Below are 25570 nucleotides of genomic sequence, written 5' to 3'. Positions count from 1 at the left end.
TATGCGGTATAACAATTAGTTCGCGCAAACTTTTTCGTGATACTTTTTCACTTTCCACTCAAACCCATGGCCCAAGCATCTGTGTTAACCTTGAGGTCATTCCAGTTTGAGCGGCACTGTTGTTTAAAGTGTATTTGTCAATGTAAAGATTATCAATTGCATCTCATGTACATCATGTAATGAACGCTCTTTGTGTCTGTCCATAAGTGTAGACCATTGAGCCTTGAGTAAAAATTCAACGCAGGTTCAATTTATAGGCATTTTGTTTAGCGCCATTATTCAGATAGTAATTCCTGTTGACAATCAATGCATCTTCGTGACATCTGTTGACATGATGATGCAGCAATAGATCCAAAATCTAGCTAAAGAAGCACTTGGGTACTTATTCATTGTGAAGATATGTGTGTCTGCTTTGTTTGAAGATGTCAAGAGAGTGTTAGAGAAGGGATCTCACAAAATACAAAGAAAGGATGTTGACGTCTCCCGGTACAAACCCAGGCCACCAACGCCACCACCTGTTGTCTCACCAGACACGATTATAGTGACAGGATGTGGAGGAATCTCGGATGATGTCCTGGAGATGTACTTTGAGAGCACTAAGAAGAGTGGAGGAGGGGATGTGAAATCCATTGCGAGAATAGATGAGGATGTGGTCCTTGTCACATTTGAGAACCCTGACGGTTGGTATGATCGATCTATTTTAGCTCACCTTGACATGATAAACATGAATTTGTATTATGGGTGTTAGTTCACCTACATGAGCTCTCGGTCTGGCCATACATATGGAACGCAAAATCATCTGTTAAGATATACAGCTCTGATCGAGAGGGGTGGTTCATTCGATAATGTACAGCACTATCTGTAGTTTCTTAGAAAATAGGGGGAGTCCGGGTAACCTGGGACCCATGAAGATTCCGGGGTAGAATAGGTCTTCAGCAACCCATGCTTGCCGTAAAAGGCGATTATGCTTGTCGTAAAAGGCGACTAACGGGATCGGGTGGTCAGGCTCGCTGACTTGGTTGATGCATGTCATAGATCCCAATTGCATGAATCGATGCTCCTGATATTAATTACTGGATTGACTGCCATCATATAGCTGGAATATTGCTGAGTGCGGCGTTAAACAACAAACAAACCAAACCAAACCAAACCAAACATGAGCACTCGGTCTGGCCATACATATGGAACGCAAAATCATCTGTTAAGATATACAGCTCTGATCGAGAGGGGTGGTTCATTCCACAATGTACAGCACTATCTGTAGTTTCTTAGAAGATAAGGGGCGTCCGGGTTACCTAGTGGTTAAAGCATTCGTTCGTCACGCTGAAGACCCGGGTTGGATTCCCAACATGGGTACAATGTGTGAAGCCCATTTCTGGTGTCCCCTGCCATGTTATTGCTGAAATATTGCTAAAAGCGGCATAAAACCATACTCACTCACTCTTAGGAGATAGGTGTTACCTTTAATTTCTCTGTCAACCATGAAAGAATTCCATTCAAGCTGTTCCATGTGTCCATGGTTACAACATTGTAATCTTTAAGAATGGCCACCGCAGCAACTCATTTTTTCCTCAGAAACTATTGGACATACCGAGTAGGTTCATAATATCCTCCTTTGTCATGAAGTTAGGATTTATTTTGAAATTGTGTTGTGGCAACAAATGTAAAACCATTGTCACTAAGGTGCAAAAATCAATCTTTATCATTATTCTACAAAATGGCAAACAATTTAGGAACCCTTTATCCCTGCAACCTTATCCCGGACCAAGTTAACGCTTGCAGTGATTACAGCCTGAGAAACTCCACAGGTAAGAACATATGGTGCATGTTGTATGTTTTTTTTCAGATGTGGAAGCTGTGCTTCAGAGGAGTCACCAGATACAAGGAGTCTCTCTCCAGGTTTCCCAGTACACTATTCCCTCGCGATCAGCTCACCACCGGAAACTGGCAGCAGCTGAAGAACTGTACCTTACTGCAGGTTTGTAATTGGACAATATTTTGAAAATTATATATATGCACACTGAATTATGTTGAAGTCAGGATCATTGTGGAGAAGTGATACGTTGTAATAATTTACAGCTACTAGTATTCATTTATCTTGATACCAATATATTGAGTAGTGATGATACATTGTTACAAACAAGAGAGTATTTCCAAAGTACAATCATGTCAAAATAATAATCATTGGGGGGGATGGGGGTAATCGTCTCATCTTGATTTCCATGGAAACAATTTGTACTTAGTCTCATAAGGGGGTTGATTTCGTTTCTGAAGCACAACTCAAAACTGTTCAATGTCTATTAACAAAAGTTGGCAGATATATATGTCAAACAGATCCTGAAGGTGTACCTTTTGCTATTTGAGGATTTTTTTCTAGCGATCATAGCACTACGATAGTCATATGTCGGGGTTAATTTTTGGGAATAACTATGTTGTTAATAGTCCACTGTCCATTACTACTAAAATATTCATGACCTATTTTTTTTTTTTCAAATTTGGATTTTTGCCTGAGTTGTGTATAGTTGTAAACCTTTCAAGTCTCTGTCATTGATTCTTGAGTTCTGCAGTTTGTGTCCAAAATGCATCATATCTTTTTTCGTTGACAGGCAACTGAAAACTTGAGAGTGAATTAATATTTGGAGCAGAAGGAAAATTTAAGGAAACGATCTATGACTTTCCCATTCATAGGGATTTGATTTGTTGTTTCAATACGAGCAGATTTTATTTTATTAACCCCCGCCACGAAGTGTAAGGGGGATATGGTAATAGGTGCTGTCCATCCATCCTTCCATCCTTCCGTCCATCCGTCACGTTTTGTTTCACTCTCCAAGTCACTGTCTTGGAGCTACACTGGACTTGTTGTTTACTGATCATGCCAGTGCTGTGGCATTCCAGACTCCTGTCTACTACTTAAATCATCAGATGATTGGTGCTGTACTTCTTAGTACATCTCATGGTGACCCCTGTCTCATTGATCTCTAAGTGAAGTAAGAACTCCCTTACTTCTCTGATTATTGTTTTAGTAATAACAAAACTCATCACAAATACAGTTACAAATTCTATTGAAATGGCAAGAAACACCAGTAATTATCTTTTTAGTGCTGCAATTAGGCCATTTACAAACAGTTCCAGTGAACATAGTTCACAGGGGCTAATGCCTTGCACACAACCAGACATGTCATACTGGCAGGGGATAAAATGAGTATTTGAAACTTGTTTAAATGAGGATTTCAGTCATTGAATGTTTTTGTGGGTTTTTTCAGAAGAGGATGAGGATGAAGAGGAAGAGGAAGATGATAACAGTGTCTTTGTTATCCTTGTCCAAGGATTGGCAAATACTGTGACAAACGAAACTCTGACGGACTTTTTTGAAAACCGACGTCGAAATGGAGGAGGAGAGGTGGAAATCGTGGAGATTGACAGAGATTCAGCAACAGCTCTTGTCTACTTTGAGAAAGGCGATGGTAAGTGAAGCAGCTTAGAATGACTACAGGTTGTTGTTTGATTACATGTATATCTAGCATTTCTAAAAGAAGTCACTTAAAGTAGTTCAATAAAACAATCAACAAACACCTAAAAGTACCAGCTGAACTCAGTAAAAGTCAATTATTATTTTTCAAAAATATTTTTTTTTATTCTAATTCTGTACCTGTTTATATTGTTGGCAAGGTCACAGATCAGGGTCATTATTCCTTAATTCAAAAAGGGCATGTAAAACTCAGTAAACTAACATGCACAAGACATGAATTGCATTTGATAAACAGACATGCAAGATTCCTACTATGAAACACGTAACATGTCCATCATGTTCATGGGAATGTTAGAGGAAGGTTTTTTAATTGTCTTTTCTTCAGTTATCAGATTATTTGTTTCTCATTAGTTAAGCTAATGTTCCATAGACTGTAATGGAACAAAGCCTTGTGGATCAAAAATGACACGAAAATTTTCAGAATTGATAAACGGTAACTCGGAGCTGATTCACATGCTATATTTTTCTTAAGTATGTTACGGTTGGTGTATATGACCCCAACTACAATACATGTGTGTATATGATACCCACTATGTTACATGTGTGTATATGACACCCACTACAATACACGTGTGTATATGATACCCACTATGCTACACGTGTGTATATGATACCCACTATGTTACACATGTGTATATGATACCCACTATGTTACGCGTGTGTATATGATACCCACTATGTTACACATGTGTATATGATACCCACTATGTTACAGGGTGGGTATCATATAAACACATGAAACATTGTGGGTATCATATACACATATGATACCCACTATGTTACACATGTTTATATGATGCCAACCCCATGTTATAAATGTAAGTTTAATGATACCCACTATGTTACACGTGTGTATATGATACCCACTACAATACACGTGTGTATTTGATACCACTATGCTACACGTGTGTATATGATACCCACTATGTTACACGTGTGTATATGATACCCACTATGTTACATGTGTGTATATGATACCCACTATGTTACAAGTGTGTATATGATACCACTATGCTACACGTGTGTATATGATACCCACTATGTTACACGTGTGTATATGATACCCACTATGTTACATGTGTGTATATGATACCCACTATGTTACAAGTGTGTATATGATACCACTATGCTACACGTGTGTATATGATACCCACTATGTTACACGTGTGTATATGATACCCACTATGTTACACGTGTGTATATGATACCCACTATGTTACAGGGTGGGTATCATATAAACACATGAAACATTGTGGGTATCATATACACATATGATACCCACTTTGTTACACGTGTGTATATGATACTCACTATGTTACATGTGTGTGTATGATACCCACTATGTTACACGTGTGTATATGATACCCACTATGTTACACATGTGTATATGATACCCACAATGTTACATGTGTGTATAAGATACCCACTATGTTACACGTGTGTATATGATACCCACTATGTTACACGTGTGTATATGATACCCACTGTGTTACACGTGTGTATATGATTCCCACTGTGTTACACGTGTGTATATGATTCCCACTATGTTACATGTGTGTATGTGATTCCCACTATGTTACACGTGTGTATATGATACTCACTATGTTACACGTGTGTATATGATACCCACTATGTTACACGTGTGTATATCATCCCCTCTATGTTACATGTGTGTATATGATACCCACTATGTTACACGTGTGTATATCATCCCCTCTATGTTACACATGTGTATATGATGTCCACTACATTAAGGATGTGAAGATATGATACCCAGACTTTGACTGGTTTGTAAAGAAACTGTTTGTGAAAATCTACTTGAACTACTTGTGAATGTGTTAGCATGTTATGTTTTCAGTTGTGAGGAGGGTTCTACAGAAGGCACCACTTGTCCTAGAAAAGAAAAAGATTGAAGTCTCTGAATATCTCCCTTCCAAACAGCCAGGTTTGGTTACCATTGATACTGTCTTGAAAGGAAAGAAAGAAGGAACAGTTGTGAAAGTGGAGAAATATGGATTGAAGACAAATGATGAAGTACTGACCATGTACTTCGAGAACAAGAAGAGGAGTGGGGGGTCTGACGTGAAGGAGATCATTCCAGATGTACAAGAACACGCAAAATATGTTGTTTTTGGAAGCAAAGAAGGTATAGTTTCCGAATGGATTATCTATTCGGATTTGGTAAAACTGTTTAACAACCTCGGACAAATGAATCAGATAGGACCTTTGGTGGCATATGTCTTTGAAAATAATAGGTGTAGTCACTCATCAAATGTCTGTCTGTCAGTAATAATTTAATTGTCTTCATGAAAGACCCAATGGTTTAAAAACAATCAGCATAATTGTATCATTTTCAAATTGAGTACCTGTTTTTGTTAGTTAGACATGTATATCTCTGTTGTGAGTTTATGTGACTGCTACACACTTGGGACAGCACTGGAACAGATACAATTAGAAGTCATCTGAAACTGCATTATAAGCAGAATTGGTGTAAAAAAACATTTATGTAAAAATACCCAAAAGACTGGACCCAAGGGTGTAAATATATTGGATTCCCAAGGAAAACTATCAATATCCAAAATGGTGACTTGAATTGTTTGGTGCCCTGTGATGCTAAGTCAAAGGTGCAGCAAAAGTGCACCAAATAGAAAATAACTAAGAGATAAAACTTGGCATTAAAAGTTTAAGCAATTATACATGCATATATCTATTGCAGGCAAATGTGTATTGTACAGCTTTGGTATTTAATTACATACTCTTTTCCAACCCTGGTTTTGTTTGACAGAAGCAGAAGCTGTTGTTGCCAAGCGACACCACACTGTGGATGGGCACAAGCTGCTGGTGAGTCCGTACAGACCCCCCACCCCTCCTCCCCCTCGGCCACAGTATCATGACAGATTCTTCATCACCGGACTCCGAGAGAAGACCACTAAAAAGACTTTGATGAAGTTCCTGAAGCATAAACTGGCCTGTCATCCCAAGGATCTTGTGTACGGGGAGGAACCTGGATCTGTTCTTGTTAATATAGAAGTCACACAAGGATCACTAAGTTAGTAAATTATATATAAATATATATGTATATATATATTTGGGACCATTCACAAAATGTTCTGTGTATGATCAGAATTCAATTCATAAGTACCTACAATGTATTTATCACCTTGACATTAACAATTATATCAAGGGTCTTCATCTGTCATCTGTCCGTCTATTAGTTTGGACTTCAGTTATAAGTCTGTTCTTCTAATACACTGAACGGTTCAGCATGTTCAGTATCACTTTCAGCTCATCTGATTGAAAGTCAAGGAAGAATATGTCGCGGCCTGTTTATCCGTGGTCCATTGTAAACATCTTCTCCTTAGAAATCCCTGGACCAGCAAAGCTGAAATTTTACAGACTTGTACCCACCAATGATGTTGAAGAGGTTCCAATTGAGTGAAATTTGGTAGCGTGAATGAAATCCAAAAAATGTGAGCGGTCTTTGTTCGCTTTTATGAAACTTCGCATTTTTGTCTCCAAAATGACTATCAACAATGAGATGGCCTCACTGCACACTTTGGATAGCCGAAATGCCAACTTGAATATAAACACAAACATATATTACCCTGTCATTCAAAGAATAGCAATTACACAATAGGCATCCGGTGAGTTATCACTGCTGGGGTCACAAGTTCTACCAACTCGTGTCAAACTAGGTATCATTGATCACTCCAGCAGTCCAGACAGTCACCACCAATGCAACACTGCATCAAAGGCCGACATGACCCAACATGTACCGATAGGCTTCACCACACTCGCCAGATCTATAGCCTTTGTCTTGTCATCTGCCTTCAAGTTTTTTATACCTTCTCTGCATACCAATCAGAGAACTGGTGTTGGTTTAATCATTTTATTGCCTTTGAACTTCCTTAATGCCAATCATCAGAATAAACATTTTAACGGTGTGTTGTTTATAGAAAACATTGTTTAATGTTGGATTATTTATTTCTTAAACAACTGCGTTTCTTTTACTTTTTCATGCATGTAGATTACAAAGACAATTTTGTCGTGATACATCGTTCAATCATTGAGAAAAACAATTAACAATATTTGTGGACTAGCAACGCCTTCATTTCATTTTACCAAATGAATTTGGTTGACATTTAGCATCTTGACTAAATATCCAGGTGAGCTACAGTTCCATGACAGTACTTTTACATATTCAACAGAGTCCAGACTTCTCAGTAACCATTGTATTGAAACTTTCATAAGATGTTTAAGAGTAATCCTGCTTTGCCTTTCTTGACCTCCATTGTGGCTCTTTTTTTTATAAGATTGTGGATGCCCTCCGATTAAGGTCAAGGTCACAAGGAATCCAATGATCAAAATATTCAGTATTATATTTTCATGTTAATGCTTATGTAGCCGGGTGGTGGTGCTAACTCTGAATGAGTTATAGCCACATAAGTACCACCCACTTATAACCCCCCTTAGATTCATTCTATACATATATACATACATGTTCATCTATTATCACCATCACTTCATTCTGTGTTCATTATATGTTCATTATATGTTCATTATATGTTGTCCTTGTCTGCAGTTGAATGTCAGCCAACTAACACCAACCTGATACCCTTTTGCAGCCTCTGTAATTTCTCCAGCTTCACCTGGACTTCCCCCTATCTATTTTTAGATATGTCCACCACTTTATGTGACTGAAGCATCTTGACTTCCTTTAATATCTGTCAGATGCTACCTTTCTTCTGATTGGCCCTTTGGTCCACTTCTTTAACTTCCTTTCTCACCTGCCCTCCTCATGCATTCTGCATGAACTCTTTATGGAGGGAGGACTCTTGTTTACAGCTTCCCTCCCACCATCTACTACACAAGAATAAAAATCATCATCATCTTCAAGAACTGCCTCATGTTTTGACTAGCAGCCCAGTGGCTGGACACATCACACCACGCACGGCTACACTTACAATATTGAAAGAGATATAGACATGGGCAGAATGTTAACAAGCAATCTAAGATGACTTCGCTCTTATCTGTCAAAAGAAAAACTGTTGAATTCCAGCCAATGATTTTTCTGACTATGCAAAGGATTTTCTCTTTTCACACAGAAAACTCATGCCTGGCATATAAGTATTGATTATAGCTAAGATTTACGAAGGTTCTAAGTACAATGCCTTGGCCAAGATTGATACTTGGAACATTGACTCCAGACCGTGGAGCATCGTTGTCTTCTGTATGGTGATCACATAGTAGGTAAGCTAAAGTAACGATGGACTATTGTTTGTTCTGTCACCTTTGGCTGTGATCACTTGATCAGTAAGCCAGAAAATAAGACATTGTTTCACCTTAACACAATAATATGATCTGCCTGTCATCTTCCAGAACTGAAGAAGATGCAGCGTGTGTGCCGGAAGCATCCCCTGGAAGGGGCGTTCCTGGAGCTGTCTGCAGTGCCGGTCTCCAACTGTATCCGAGTCACTGGCATCACGGCCAGCACATCCACAGAAACATTACAATACTACTTCGAAAGTAAAAGGGCAGGCAATGCAAAAGAACTCTCTGTGGAAAATGTGAACATAGAAGATCCAAGACATGCCATAGTCCATTTTGAAGACCATTCAGGTACATGTAGTGACTGAATTATTTCTCACCCAAATGACTATGCCCCGTTCTGACAAAGTTTGTCATGTGATATAGAAACTGATTCTGTCTGTCACATTACTTTCTAGAGAGTAAGTCACAAAATATTCACATTTCTTTGTGCAACTTTGTTTTTGCTATTAAATGCATACGCACCAAGCAATTATTGACATTTCTGATATATACTACTCAAAACATGTTAAGGGTCACAAAATTTATTGATGATATTTTGTTATAATACAGAAAGCGAAATATTTTAAATTCATTGTAATACGAGGTTCATTCAATATATAACCAGCCTAAGCTATTTATCAGATCTTAACGGTTGCATGCTTGTCATGTGCTGTGCACCAATGTATGTCACGTGCATAGACAACGTTTCAATGAGGAAATTGTATTTGAAGTCACACACGTGATCTGTAAAGATGGCAAGGGTAGATTCTGCCAAATTTTCGTCACAGGTTGAATACAGGGCTGTTATTAGGTACCTCTACTTAAAAGGGAAACCGGGAAAGGAGATACATGATGAATTGTCAAATGTTTATGGTGACAGTGCACCTTCGTATGCACAGGTCAAATTCTGGGTTGCAGAATTTAAGAGGGGTCGGGTGAACCTGGAAGATGAGCCACGCCCTGGCAGGCCTGTAGAGGTGACCAATGACCAAACCAGTGAAGCTGTGAGACAACTGGTTGTCAAAGACAAGCGAATGAAGGTGTCAGAAATGGCCAAGGCCTTGGAGATTTCAGAGGGAAGTGTCCATACCATTTTGCATGATTGTCTGGGTATGAGGAAGCTGTCTGCCCAATGGGTCCCAAAATGTCTCAGAGATGATCAGAAGGCTGTACGTGTGTCAATGTGTCAGGCACTTTTGACGCAATGCAGTCGGGATGCAGACAACTTTATGGAGAGAATTGTTACTGGTGATGAAACCTGGGTACACCACTATGACCCAGAAACCAAAGAACAGAGTAAGCAGTGGACTGGCTTTGCTTCATCCCGTCCCAAAAAGTTAAAGACTCAACCATCGGCTGGCAAAGTCATGGCAACCATCTTTTGGGATAACAAAGGGGTCTTGCTCATTGACTACTTGCCACGTGGCCAGACTATTACTGGAGAGTACTACTCCGATCTCCTGGACCGTTTGCTGACTGCTTTTCTTGCCAAACATCGTGGAAAGATAACAAAAGGTGTGCTGCTCCAACATGATAATGCCAGAGTGCACACCTGTCGACTTGCGGTTGCCGCAGTGAAGCGGAATGGGTTCAAAGTATTGCCTCATCCACCTTTCTCACCAGACCTGGCACCAAGCGACTACTTTCTCTTCCCAAACTTGAAGAAAGAACTGAGTGGACGTCATTTCCGGTCCGATGATGAACTCACAACAGCAGTGGAGGGATGGTTACATGAACAACCCCATGGTTTCTATCACAAAGGGCTTTTAGCTCTCACACATCGCTGGACAAAGTGCATAGACCTCAGTGGTGATTATGTGGAAAAAGAAGAAGTGAGGAGCAGTAGCAAATAGGTTAGGCTGGTTATATATTGAATGGCCCTCGTACAGTTTGGTAAGTTGTGAGTACCAGAAGCATGCAAATCAATGTCAATGTCAATACCGAGTGACAGCACCTCGTGCTTGTGAACAGTTGATGCTCCGTTGAGGCATGCTGTCGATCAGATGTTGAAAGAAAGGTTGTGGAATAGCCTGCCACTCTAACTGAAGGAAGTGGGCCAATTCTGGAAGGGTATCAGGTTGCCTATGATTGTCTGTCACTCGTCTCCCCAACTCGTCCCATGCATGCTCAATTGGTGCCAAATCAGGCAAGAATGCAGGCAATCCATTCATTGAATGCCTTTTGGATTGAGAAAATTATTGAGTCTGGCGAGTACAACCCCCCAGTGATAACGTGCCCAGGCTCTGTGACGTGTGCACCAGACTCATGCTGACCCATGACGTTGAAGAAGAGGTGGTCCAACTGCTTGCTGCCGAGATCGAACATTGTTGGCTCGCAAACGATTCCGTATGGTCTGGTCCAATACCCGAATACAAGTTGCATGTCACATTTTATCTCTCAGGTGTCTAGCAGTGACTTTGAGGTAATGCCATGTGTAGGATATACTGGTCATCGCACTGTGATATTGATCTTTGCCTACAAGAGTGAGGACAATTCTCTGAATGAAATTGGTGGCTTGGAATTGCTGTCATAGTATACCAAACATTTTGGCTGCAACTAATTCAATTCTTTAGGCCACATTCCTCTGTGAATAACCATCCTGCAGCTACACAATGGCTCTTCCTCTATCAGCATTGCTTAGTTGACGTCTGACCATGATGAAATTTCAAGTGAGAACAACACGATCATGGTAGTGATTTGTATGCCCCAAATGTTCACAGATAACACAGTTTGCAGGTGCATTGACAAACAAAAGCATGATGACCGGGCAGCACTGTGTCCGGGCAACGCACACAGTTTCATTGAGCCTTGTTTTTCAGCTTGAATTGGTGATTTGTCAAAAGAATCTCAGTCGTTGTGGTTGCATAGTGCGTATGATTTGCACTCAGTGCTAAGCTTTAGGACACATTAAACTCATTTTAACCCGATTTGTGATTAGAAATTTCTAATTCCTATGTTTTCTATGTCAAATTCACGATCGTGCAGGATTATATGTTTGACCATTAACTTGTTTTGAGTAGTGTATGTCATTCCAAATATGATAACTCTGTGTTTGTGTTTGATTATTTGGTCATTTGGGTTTTGTATGGCACTTTAATAGCATCAATCAGAGGGAGACAGCCAAACATTAGATGAACATTCATTGAAAATTTGTTTTGCTGTCAATGAATGGCTTCAATGAAATCAAACAAAGACAATTTCTGGACATTATTGTTTCCTCATATAACTGACAAGAACTAGTATGCATGTCATTATTAAAGTATTATCAGGTCACATGTACAGAACGAAATTGTGTAGACATCCGGACAAGATTTCCAGAGAGTGAAACAAAAAGATTAATGGTCTAATGTTCTACAGTTTGAAGGTTGATTCTCCAGTGAACTCAAAGAAATAAAAGACAGTACATGCTTGAGTGTGATAAAGTAGAATAAAATTCAATTAAATGTTGATGAAATAGATCATATTAAGAATATACTTGTTAATGTTTTTTTACTGAATGTGAAAAGTTGAATATATCTGTTCTCTGATTTGATAAGAATAAGTTTGTTTTCAGTAAAATAGTATTATACTGTGAATTATTATATCAATTCTGTACCACATTAAGAAAAGAGAAAATATTCAGCCAATACTATTATTATCTTGTCATCTGAGAGAGACAGAATCAATATTTGTTTCCATCACTGATGACAGTATTTTCCGTTTTTGGCAAAAACGTATGGTTTTCCTGTGTTGTTTTCAGAATAGATGAACTCTTGATTAAGTGCAATCGTTTGTGTTTCAGTGATACCTGAGATTTTGGACAGAACCCACAAGTTAGATGACATGGCCCTTACAGTATCCCTGTACACTGAATGTCTGGGATCTGGAGGTGGACACAGCAATCCCACATGGTTCACATTGCCACCACCAATTACTTTACAGAATGTTGACTCTTACAAACTGACATTCATCAGAGGTTCTAGTCTAAATATGAAAAATCTACAAAAGCAGCTGAAAGATGGATGTGCTGATCTGAAGCTTGAGTCAGATGATTCTGTGATCCTTGAATGCTGTCTTACCAAAGATATGCCTGATGCAAGAAACAAGGCTAAGTCTTGGAAGAAAAATGCAACTGAGGATTTGGAACATTTTCTTTCTTTGCTGATCACTGAGAAGGTAAATGTCCTTCAGGAGGTTTGGGATCATGTGATGAAAGAGGTCGAGAAGATGAAAATTTCCAAGCCAGATGCAGCAACTTTGTTTGTCTTTGATGAGTCTCATCTGATAGTTGTGGTTGGCCATAAAATGCTAGCAGAAAAACTGTCAAAACAGGTGAAGGACGTGGTAGCCTCGGTGGAGGGAGACCATGAGCGGAAGAAGAAGGAAATCACTGAAACAATGTCAAGTCTGAAGTCATGGCAGTTACACCTACTGCTTGCTCTTGGGTTCCCAGGTGATATGATGAAGAAATATGAACACCTAAAGGTTGAAATTAATGTGACCAAGAAAAAGATTATTTTCATAGGATTAGTTTCTTTTGTGAAATCTGCAAAGGTTGACATGTATGAAACAATGACTGACTTCAAGCAGACATCTTTGCCCAATGTGCTTGTTGCTCAGATGATGCTTCTTCAGAAGAAAGATGTCAGGGATTACATTGTGAAGAAGCTGAAGCTGAAACATCTGGTTGGTGTCTGGGAGGCAGACAAAGGTAAACTGTATGTGTATGGGAGGACAGACACTGAAGCTGCAGATGTTGTAAGAGTTCTGAAACAATGTGTGGTCCAGCAAGTCATCAACCTGGACCCGGAATCTGTCCCACTCTTGGCCTCTCCAGACTGGAAGAGGATCTGTGATGATCAGACACAGGGCAGAGGGGACACTGTGAAGATCATCACAGCAGTGGATCAGTCTCATATTGTCATAGCTGCTATAGATGAACTGGTAGCTGGGGTGGCAGAAGAGGTGAACAACTTCATCACAGAATACACAGTGTATAGCGACACTGTCCAGTTCCCAAGGGGAATCCAGCGGTTCATGACTACGCATAAAGATACTGAAATCAGAGAGCTTTCTGAAAAATTCAAAATATATTCTGTTAAGATTATCTACCAGAGGACATCTGGTGATTTTACAGTGAAAGGAACCAAAGATGGATTAAGAATTGTAATGGGGGAATTGGAAAGACTTTCCCAGAATGTGATATATGGCAGCCACCTTTTCAACAAACCAGGGATTGCTAAACTGATCCTATCTGACAAAGGAGAGGCTGATATCAAAAGGATTGAGCAAACAGAACGGTGTGTGATAGAGCGAACTTATGATCCAAATGAGCGGACGGTTTATGGTAATACACGGAAGCAAAGGGGTCTAAGAACAGTTACAGGAGGGCCTAAGACCCAAGCTACATGTGACCTTGGGTCCAGCCGTACTCTGTACATGTGCCAAGGTGACATCACACAGATGAAGGTGGGGGCTATCGTTAATGCAGCAAATCAACATCTTTCTCATGGCGGTGGATTGGCCAGAGCCATTGTTGATAAAGGTTTGTATAGTTTGGTTAACCGAAACATCCAGATATTATCTGATTACAGTCGGTGTTTAATCCATGACAAGAGACGAAATATGACTGAGTGAGGACGTCATGGAAAATTCAGTCTTTCCTAACTGTGAACCAAGTATTTATAAATTAATCATTGACAAATTCATTTTTGATAACAATTATAACACAGCAGTTCAGTTATCAAAGAATTTTGAGGATATTTGCCAAAATATGAGTTGTTCTAAAATATCCCTTTAACATTCATTCTGTTTTCAAGAACTCCTTTTGGGGGCATATGAATAGGTATGTTAAAAGATTGTTGTTGATCTTCTTGAAGGTGGCAGAATTATTCAAGATGAAAGTGATGCTATCAGACGGAAAAATGGTGATGTGAATGTCGGAAAAGTAGCTGTGACCAGTTCTGGAAATCTTCCCTGCAAGAAGGTCATCCATGCTGTAGGACCTATATGGTCAGGTGGGAAGAATGACGAGGAAGGACTCCTTCAAGAAGCTATATTTAATAGTCTTGAGATGGCTGATAGCTGTAAACTTCCTTCTATTGCCATCCCAGCTCTAAGCACTGGTATCTATAGATACCCAGTGACAGCAGCAACTGAGTCTATCATTGATGCAGTACAGATATTTTTCACAGACAATCCAGGTAGCAAGGTGATGGATGTCTACGTGTGTGACAACAATGTCAACACTGTTCAAGCATTTATCCAGGCTGTGAAGAAAGTTTGTGGTGCCGCTAAAGTGGTTTCTGTGAACCAAGGTGTGGTAGCTGCAGATGAAGACGATCGACAACACAGATCCCAAAGGAGATCAAGGAGACCAAGTGAGTAAAATGTATCTTCATTGTGTTTAATGAGCTATTGATGATCCATTGATCAATAACAATCAACGATCAATCAGTAGACCTTTCTCGATCCAATGATGGCTGGAACGTTTGCTGAGTCTAGTGCTGAGCAACAAACAAACAAAACAGTAATTCTGGTCTCATTGCATTCGCGCCCTGAATGATGGTTCTTGTTCCCCAGTCGGGAAATTACACATCTTGATTTGCCAAGCATTCAGGCAACATTCGCCCCTCTATCGAAACCGCAATTTGGCATTTTGTCTGTTCATTGAGATACAGTCTCTGAGGCATTTTTGAGCATGTGCTCAACACAATTGTTTTAGTGATTGTGAGTTCCCCGATGGGAGCACACATTTTGGCTTGTGTGTGCACGTTCTGTTCATGCATGATTTGAAATTTCATTGTGATTTAGATGTTGCGTTCAAATGCGACGTGACAGTATTGTAAATGTACACCTCAACAATAGCTACATTCAGATCACTAGTTCCCTTATTTATTGTTGGTAGTCTATGTAACACTCTGCTCACTTACAGGGCAATCAATGTGAACAGTGCCTTGGTGCGATTTATATGAAATGGACATGGAATCTTACCTTTGAACCTTATTAGACTGTTTTCTAACTTAACTTACAGTTTTCTTTAGGATATATTCTTGTCAGAAGCTAAAGAAAATGAAAGTTGCCATCAAAAGAGCACCTTTGTCCAGCATTTAAGCATACATTGTGTATTAATAAAAAAATATGACCGTGAGCTCAATCTTGAAGACAGAGTAAACGTTTGATTTTTAAATTCTTTTCTTTCAATGCGACATTTTGGTACAAAATGCCAGTACCTTTATCAAGGAAATAATCACAACTGAGTAGGATATCAAAGAATATATAATTTTATTGGCAGTGACATTGTCTAAACAATATTATGCCTTTGTGACCTTAATTGTGTTTCGGAGGGTCTCTTTTGCATAAGTGACATCACTATTATCAGATCTTTGCACTGTTTATTGAAGAAATATAACAATCTCATTTGGTGATATGTAATCTTTATTAACATGAGGCACTTTTTTGTAAGGGCATTCTAAACAACAGTATGCTTCTCCAGAGAGTGACGACGCATTCAGTCGAGAGAGGGAGGATGCATTCAGTTCCTCAAGTATTCAGATAAACATTGTTTCTGGAGAAATAGCTACAGAACAGGTAAATGATTTATTCTGATCAATGATTTCCAGTGTAATAAGCCCAAAGTAGTTATAGATGCAGAGTTATTTATATCAGGGATCATCATTAAGGTTCACAGTCATCTGCCGGATGTAATTACTTTAGAAGAATGGGTAGGTGGGTGAGAGTCTCGTTAACATATTTTCTTGTGTATAGTGTGCACTTTTTAAAAACAAAACACAGCTGTGTAGAAGGGGGTGCACATTATACACGCAATAATGAGTTTTGATGTTTTTTCCCCCAATGGAAAGATATTACCGTGAGGACGTAACACCGGAAATACCATGTCAACAAATCCATACTAAGTATGCAAATTAATCATGTAATTACACTATCTGGCTATAAAAAGTGTTCTTTGTATATCTGGACTTAGAAATCTATGTTTGTAACTTATTTCATTAATTTTATTCAAAATTCCTTTTAATATTGTTTTAATTATTTTCGGCGAAATTGTATGTGAAGCGATAGGTACTCCAAAAAAATTGAAAACAGCTTTTTATGTTTTCTTGGCTCTTCTAATGTGAATTCACTCTGATTGAAATGTTGCACACGCCTTCTCCACATGGTTGGAACACGACACTTTGGCTCAGTAGCTGTTACAGCTCCAGCTCAATTATTTATAACATGATTATGATTTTCACACAGTTATTTAGTTGCCTGACAAGATTCCAAAACATGGGGATGTTAAGTTACTATTATTCTTATGCCCCGAATGCTGATCAGAATTGTCATTTAACAGTGAAATACAATCTCTTTCACTGCTCTAACTTAGAATGGTGGTAAAAAAATTCAATCATTTTTTAAAGTCTAGCAACTGACTCAATGTTTGAGACAGATCCTATAGCGAATTGATCCATACTGCACAACTGTGCATTGTTCATTGCTTATATGACCAGTCAGTATTCATTTGTAAGGTCTGTTTTCTTCCATCAGGTGGATGTTATCGTCAACTCGACCTCAAATGGCTTAGATCTGAACAATGGAGCGGTGTCCAAATCCATCCTGCAAAGAGCTGGAATGGTTATACAAAACGAGTGTTCTCAGAAGTACCCAAGCGGTGTTCATCCAGGATGTTTTGCCATTTCCAGTGGAGGAATGCTGAGCTGTCGCCAGATTTACCACACCTGTCTTCCAAGCTGGACTCAAGACGCCAATGGGCAACAGGTAGTTCATTGATGTCAATGTGGGCATTTATATAAAAAAGATTATATATAATTATAGACTTTATCAATACTTGTTTAATGGACCAGTAAAAAGCAATATTGACCTCAGACTTCATCCTTGATCCGCATTGATTTTTAATGTATGGACAGAGGATGAAGTTGATATTGATTATTGTGGGGGTCCATGGGGTGTCTTTACTTAATTTCTATAAAGTATTGTCTTATTATATAATAAAGAGAAAAGTAGATTCAACACAGCCAACTATGTCCGCTACAATAACGTTATGAGGTTCCAACAAATGGAGACATCTGATTGGCTTAGGTTTGGGGATTATTACTTCTTACACCCAATCTGGTTTTAGTAACTCAAGTTGTAAATACGGACCTGACTTGGAGTCAATATGCATTTGAATTTGTATTTGTATATTTGTAAGAGTATGGGATAACAGAGTGCATAAGATGCAAATACAAAAGGTGACACTGCAACATGAGTTTTTCTATGATTTGACAGAAAGGACAAATAGCCTCTGAATGTAAACCAGAAGAGCACACAGCACATTGTCCTTTCTGCTGCCGTTAGGTTGTGGCTTCAGGATGGTTCGACCAAATTTAGTGGATGGAGAGACACTTATGAAACACATGTGAATGGGGAGAGGTTTTGATAACAAGCAAGAAATTAGTGACGATGATTAAAATATGTTAAATAATGAGTTTATTTTACCAGTAAAGGAGTTGGCCTGGTACCAGTGTCTGCAGGATTAGTCCTGCTGGGATTCTGGTGTAATGAGTGTATGGCGGGTGCTACCAGTATGGCAGGACATGCTTACCCTTTTGCGAACATCACTGATTTTCACTGATCCATTGGGGGGCACGGTGGCCCAGTCGTCTAAGGCGCTGTGATTCGCTGTGCGGAATTGCGTCCCTTGGGTACACCAGAAACCTATGATTGCGGGTTTGAATCCAGGTTCGCCCCGATTATTTTATTTAGGTTTGTCAGCATTATACCCAAGCTCGTGGGTTTCACCGAAGTGGTAAACGTCTGAGACATGCATCACTCCTGGCTTTCCTCCCTCATTAAGCTGTCACGCTGCGATATGTCTGGAATACTGTCAAAAGCGGCATTAAACCCAACACACTCACTCAAGCACTGATCCATTCATAGATATATTTTTCTCCGCTATTTTCTCTTGTATGCCCAGTGGAATCTTTTGTTTTCATCAGGTAATAAAGCCTGGTTATTCTCTTGCATTGATATTGTATGTTGTTCATTATCAGGATATAACTAACCATACTCCACATGACAAACACCAATTGGACCACAACCTCAGTGTTGAGACGTCTCTTGTGTGGGACATCTATATGATGTTATCAATTAGGTGCCACAGTGAACACCCTGCAAAGATGATAGACAGAGTGCAATACACTTTGAGCTTGCTATACTCTGATTCTGATAGATTCTGTTACAAATCAAAGGGCTTTCACGATTTACGATATATTGGCACACCACTTGCCTTGTAGGGGTTCCAGGTTAAAATCAGTGTCCAGCAACCTATGCTGGTCATAAAAGGTGACCGAATGGGTGGTGGGACTCGGTAATTTGGTTGAAAGGTGTCCTCGTACCCCGATATCATGGATCATTGCTTACAATATTGATTACTGGACTGTCAGGTCCAGACTTGATTATATACAGGCCATTGTCATATAGCTGGATGTGTTAAACAAACAAACATTTCAACTACTATTGCAAATGTTAACCTGGTATTTTCGCACTTTCTGAAAATACTATGAGTCTCATAACTAATTCTTTCTTATCATTTTTTGCTGGAAGGTTCTGCAAGATTTGATTCGAGATTGTCTTCAGGAAGCTCACAAAAAACGGTACCAGTCCATTGCTTTCCCTGCACTGGGTACTGGTAACCTGGGATACCCACGAGATGTGGTGGCCAAAACCATGATGGAGACGGTGGAAGAGTTCGGACAGGACAACCCTGGAACATCACTCCAGGAGGTGAAGATAGTTGTGTACCACAAGGATAATGCGACTACTAAGGTACATATATCTATAAATATAAAATATTTAAAAAATTAGTAACCATGATAACATGACTGAAAGTGAAATATTTAGTTTTGTGGTTTTTTTCAAAATTACATCACTTATGTTCAAATTGTGGTAAATGCTTGAACATTATCTTCATACAGATGATGGATTTTTAATGCAGCATTTCAGGAAATATTGAATAATCTCCATGAACTTAAGTAAGAAGTTGACATCTTTAGTCTACAATGTGGTGAATTCTTTCAAAAATTACCAGAGGTAAATATTCAGGATATAAACCTACTACGTTTTGAGATTTGAGGTAGTCTTTATGTAATTCAGATACCTTTTATATCAATTCGAAACCGGGTTCTTTAGCTTGGGGTTTCAAATGTGTTAACTAGTTGAAAATAATGGTTACAAAAAACATAGTTTTTTTAAGAAATTAATGGAAAAACCTTCCATAGATATATATTTTGTTTTCATTGCAACCTTTTTGCATATTTGCACTGCTTGGACTCTACCAAGTCATTTCTAAAAGTTCAACATGACATCTTCCATTGTTAGGGTCACAGGTTATAGAAATTGTAGCAAAAAATGCTCAAGTAAGTTATTTCTCAAATAACCCAAATCACGGTAAGTTATGCTTATTAACCAGTTGGTTTGAAATATCCCCTCAGTAACAGTAATACATATCCAGATTGAACTCCGAACTTCGACGTGGCTGAACTTGACCTACATCCATCCGTAACTCTTCACTCTTCATAGCTGCCACAACAGTTGTTCAGTTGTTTAAAACGTCCCAGAACAAAGTTTCCAGCATTAAAAAAACAACTCGCCCCAACACATCCCACCATAGCCACCACATTCAACCATGGGTCAAGCACAACTGCCAACCCGTGTGATGCTACCCCGTGCGACCTGATCACCTGACATTTTCTGCACCCTCATTGTCTTTCTAAATGCCTAAGATTAAGATGTACTTGAACAGAGAATACATTTTTCTTCTTTTCTTGGAGGCTCAGGATTGTCTGTCTATCTCGTTACCAACCGCTGAAACTAAAACAATGTCATTGAACCATTACGTCCTCTTTGCAAAGACTGCAAACACCTGTTTTCTCCACTTGACCCACGCTCAGTGTATTGTGACTGTTGGAGCACAGCTACTATCAATAGTCGATGTCAGCAATGTCCCCAACTTTCCAAAACAGATTTTTAAACCTACCTGTCATAAATATCAAATGTCATAAGTGTTCAGCAGATCGGCATTCCAAGGCATCGTTAAAGGATTCTGAGCACAGGCCATCGTCAGCCAAGAAATCCAAGCGAACAGTGCTTTCTAATGTTTCCGTACCTCCCTCGTCTCCTTGTGAGACCAATTCAACGACAATCACTGCGCTACCGATAGAGGAGGACGTACTTTCTGACTCATTCCTCACAGCTGATCAGCTAAGACGACCACACCCTGTGTGCGTGAGGATATCCCATCTTCTCCTACAGTTGTCCCGCATTCACCCAACCGCCGTACTGTACTATCAACTGACGAGTCCCTTCTTATCTCTACGATGAATGTTCTACGTATGAATCTACATAACGACAAAGCGATAGATCGACATACATCAAAGGGGTTGACATCACTCGGAGGATCGACTGTCTTTGACAGAACGACATTCCTCAAGAGATCGACAGACCTTGACAGAAATATGCTGTTATGAATCGCTAGATCAACATGATTCAACGGATCATTCTAGATCTAGGAATGAACAAGCGTCCACAGATCGACAGAGAGCAGTTGATCACATGTGTAACCTCGAGGGATCGATACCCATCATTAGACTGCCATGGGAATGAGAGATCGCTGTCGCTTTAGATATTGTCGTACATCAAGGGATCAGCAGCACTGTCATTTGTCAAGGGATCATCAAGGTTCTTATGGATCATCAGATTGATATGTCTCCTTGGATCATTGTGATTCGACCCATGACCATCCGGATGTTAGACAGAATCTTTGCCCTTAACCCTCTTGCAGGGATAGTTATCAACAAGGGACGTATGGTCGACTGCGCACTTTGAAACAGCCAAGATACACATTCGTTCAAGATTGTCGGTTCGTTTTGGTCGTTCAGCCTCTTTGTTAATCTCCTTTGGGATTGCCTTCATCGTCGATCTAGGAATCGCTCTGCATCAAGGGATCGTTGTTCTCCTGTAGTTATGCCCAGACCACCTCAACACTCCTCAACTTCAGATCAATCCCCTTCTAAGGATCGTCGCACTAAATCTCTGGTGTACTTTTTTTCTTCTTCTCAACTTTCTTCTCTTTCTTTTTACAATAAACCCTTACAGCGAGAGGTATAGGGCTTGGTGTGATAATGACATTACTTAGAATAATAGGTACCAAAATAACAGTTAATATATCAATTATAAAGTAAAATAAAATAAAAAAATCCCATGATCAAACTGATTACGAGAATCTTTCTACATTCCCTTCATCTTTGGATCTTCATACAGACGCTTCTTCAGTACACTACTCAAACGTCCAGATACTTGTTCAAGCAATGTCCACGGCTCTTGATCAGCGCAGTTTCCTGCGGACAAGTCTTTTGCATAGCGCCTATACCGCCAGAGCTCATTCCAGTCGGGGTGACACAGCTAGCTAATCATGGTGATCAATAGATGTTATTGTCATCTCCTGGAAGTTACAACATTGTGGATTCAGGACAAGCAGAGAGCAGGGTGTTTGGCACATTTCCAGGAATCTCTGATAGACTCTCATGTTTCTGACTGGACATAGGGAGAGATCTTCAAAAGGTTATTCTCGTAGGTGGTGCCTTCTCTCACTGATGCGCATCACACTTCTATTAAAGCTCAGTATGATCATGAATGGAAGGCATTTGAAGGCTATTGCTCTACTTGAGATAGCTCTTCTCTGACCATTTCTCCGACCGCTTCTCCTAAACAAATAGCTCAGTACCTTCAACATCTGCGCACAACCAGTTGTTGCTGAGTTACAGTTTTGATTCATCACTTCTGGCTTATGGATCAGTCATCTCGGTTTAGACCATCTTCAATCGATCTCTACATCATCATCCATCATCTATCTTCTGTGGATTATTAAGCTTTGGAGGAAAAGGACTTCAAAAACTTGAAGTTCAAAATGATCTTCCTCCTTGCACTGGCTACAGCAGCTCGCATCAGTGAGATCACTGAGTTAGACATAAATTGAGTACAGGTTTGAAAGACAACACCATGGCAAAGTCTTTTGGGGATTACGTTGGTATTTTATTGCTAAAAAACATCTACTTGAGAGTCTACTTGAAGCCTTGCATCTGAGTCATCTGAGGCCTGGCAATGCTCACTCAAGCCTGCTTTTATCCCATTATCAACGCCTGCAAACTAGTATCTTGGACCGTGATCTCCTTTTGGCTGCGTTCTGTCATCTTAACAGCCTACAACTTTCTGGGATTACCACCTCCAGTAGCTTCTAACCCACATGAGACAAGAGCAGTTGCATCTACCATGGCGTCACACAGCGACTGTACTTTATTGGCCATCATGCAGGGCTGGTTCTGGTCCAGAGTCTCTGGGACCTCAGTGTGATAGCAGTAAAAGCTTCTGGCTGACTGGTTCTGTAATTTATATTGCAAGAGGTTGTCTCCCTGCTTCAGCTAAAATGTTTGGGCCTACAGTTTTTCCACAGGGCCTACAGTTATTTTAAATGTGCTGGCCCTTATGGATCTGCTTTACTCTCCCGGTTGAGGTCCTATTGCCGGCTTGGGTATCTGCGCCCACAATCCAACAGTTGGATAAATGCATAGTTTAAGATGGGATAAGTTTATGAATATACAATTCATTGTAAAATTTCAATATTTACAAATTCAGTGAACCCAGAGGTCAACCCCGATCTGTAACTTTGTTCACATTAATGCGATGATTTACTGGTGGAAATGAAAGCCACTGTTGTTAGCTGTCTAGCTGTGGTATGAAAGACTGCTCATTTTGTGGCCCTGACACAGTACAGTCCTAAATGTATGTTATAATTATGTCATGTGTTCTGAAATATATTTCATCATGTTTCATGTCAAATGTATACAATTATAATGTTGTTTTGGCAGCTATTGTTATATGCGTTGTTTTGTAGGCTATCTATAGATAAATGTTTTCAAATATAAGGGTTTTGTGTGAAAGGGCATGTTAGTTCTGAAGTATCAAAGGGAATTAGGTGGCTGATTTTGATCTTAATTTGACAAATCAGAATCAAGAATTCTTCAGTGTCATGGTACAATTATGCATTCTAGAAATCGTTCATAATATGATAAATCAGATACAGTATACAAAAGCCAAAGAACTAGAATATTGTAGAAATAATTAATGCCCTCAGATATAGGACCCGTGAAGATCTGGGGTAGAATAGGTCTTCAGCAACCCATGCTTGCTACAAAGGTGACTGTGCTTGTTGTAAGAGGCGACTAACGGGATTGGGTGGTCAGGATCGATGCTCATGATGTCAATCACTGGATTGTCTGGTCCAGAATTGATTATTTACAGACCGCCGTCATATAGCTGGAATATCGCTGAGTGAGGTGTTGAACAACAAACCAAACCTTAGATATTGTCATAATTTGCTTTGAACAAATGAGCTTAATATACAATATTATGACAAAGTGCAGTTTCTGGATGGAGACATAAAGAACTATCTGCAAGCTGTTTGACTCCCAGTCTTACTCAGTGATTTGCTGCTAATTGGAGGATACAGACTTTGTATATATAGAGGTTATCACGCAAGTGTGTTTGGGAATGGTAAATATCCTGCATTAGGAATAAACATTGTATTTAGCAAGCCTTGGCGAGCTAAAAACATTGTGTTTATTCCTAATACAGGATATTTACCATTCCCAAACACACAAGCGTGATAACCTCTTTATCACATAATGTCATTCTTTAATTCTGTTCTTCAAAATCACTTTCCCTCTCCGAGGTCTCCTGGAATGCGCGCATTAATATTTATTACGTCACATGGTAAGTGATGTGTCAATCGGACAGTGACAGTAGCCAATATAGTTACAACTGAAATCTTTTTCTAATACAGTGTCGAAGAAACATATACGCAAAACAACAATTGTTTTAATTGCCTTTCGCGGCAATCCATCAGTCTGTCTGCTAGAGTAACTGCTCTTTGTCAAAGGGAAGCTTCTCTAACCCTAGTCTATGAGACGTCACGGCCACGGTCAGACGTTGTTGACAGTCAGTCTGTCCTGTCATAACGTTAAGAAGTGTAGTCAGATGTACACAAAGCGACAAAACGAAACAGGGTAACAATTTAAACATATTTCGACCAAATCCAACTATTTTAATTTGTGGAGAAAGGTTCAAGCCGCAGAGGTCTACAAGCACAGATATGGCTACTGATCCCGCTTGGCTAGGCCTCGTGCCCTCACAAATTGTGTCGAAATTTATATCTCCAAAGTTGCCAAAACGTATAAAATGCCTTAGCTATGTCACAGTAAGACACTGATTTTCAGTATATTAGACTGTTCTTTTGATAATGAAAGCAATTATCTGTGTAGTTTATCCAGATTCCCGATGGTTAAATCTGACTCGATCGCCGAATGACGAGGGCGACACCATGTTTGTTTATAAACAGGGAAAGTAGTCCCTACTTGACCTTTGATATATGCATCTCTATCCGCAAATGACCCCAACGGATATTGTTTTTATCCGTTGGCTTTATCCTGCCGAGAAACCTACCCATTATATGATAAATCAAGATATCAACACCATGATATAAAGAACAGTGAGTAGATATACACATGTAGATCGCATGATGATGAGTTTAACAGTAGCCATTTTGTCTTTCGTATTTTCTTTGTCATGTGATCACCGAATGGATCAGAATATCCAGTTTTGTATGTATATCTTTGTTTCTACTCAGCAATTGAAGTCTTT

The 25570-nt window shown here is 39.5% G+C and overlaps 1 protein-coding gene across 11 annotated transcripts in view; it reads left to right on the top strand.

The window, feature by feature from the left end:
• LOC124123063 (protein mono-ADP-ribosyltransferase PARP14-like) overlaps window positions 1-25570 on the top strand; it is an 83679-nt gene that overhangs the window by 21315 nt on the left and 36794 nt on the right. For 9 of the 11 annotated variants that reach the window (XM_048388650.1, XM_048388649.1, XM_048388646.1 and 6 more), the window contains 11 exons: window positions 423-680; window positions 1847-1978; window positions 3264-3464; window positions 5388-5675; window positions 6315-6578; window positions 8909-9148; window positions 12621-14363; window positions 14698-15198; window positions 16284-16408; window positions 17363-17593; window positions 19421-19642. In XM_048388650.1, the coding sequence (XP_048244607.1) occupies window positions 423-680; window positions 1847-1978; window positions 3264-3464; window positions 5388-5675; window positions 6315-6578; window positions 8909-9148; window positions 12621-14363; window positions 14698-15198; window positions 16284-16408; window positions 17363-17593; window positions 19421-19642 (4205 nt within the window). The remainder of the gene's footprint in view (window positions 1-422; window positions 681-1846; window positions 1979-3263; window positions 3465-5387; window positions 5676-6314; window positions 6579-8908; window positions 9149-12620; window positions 14364-14697; window positions 15199-16283; window positions 16409-17362; window positions 17594-19420; window positions 19643-25570) is intronic. The other 2 variants (XM_048388647.1, XM_048388648.1) reach the window with 2 other exon arrangements.

Source organism: Haliotis rufescens, unplaced genomic scaffold, assembly GCF_023055435.1.
Source record: "Haliotis rufescens isolate VD_foot unplaced genomic scaffold, xgHalRufe1.0.p SCAF_75, whole genome shotgun sequence".
NCBI classification, from domain to species: domain Eukaryota; kingdom Metazoa; phylum Mollusca; class Gastropoda; order Lepetellida; family Haliotidae; genus Haliotis; species Haliotis rufescens.
Note: the sequence above shows the minus strand (reverse complement) of the source record. Positions and strands in the feature narration are given on the sequence as shown.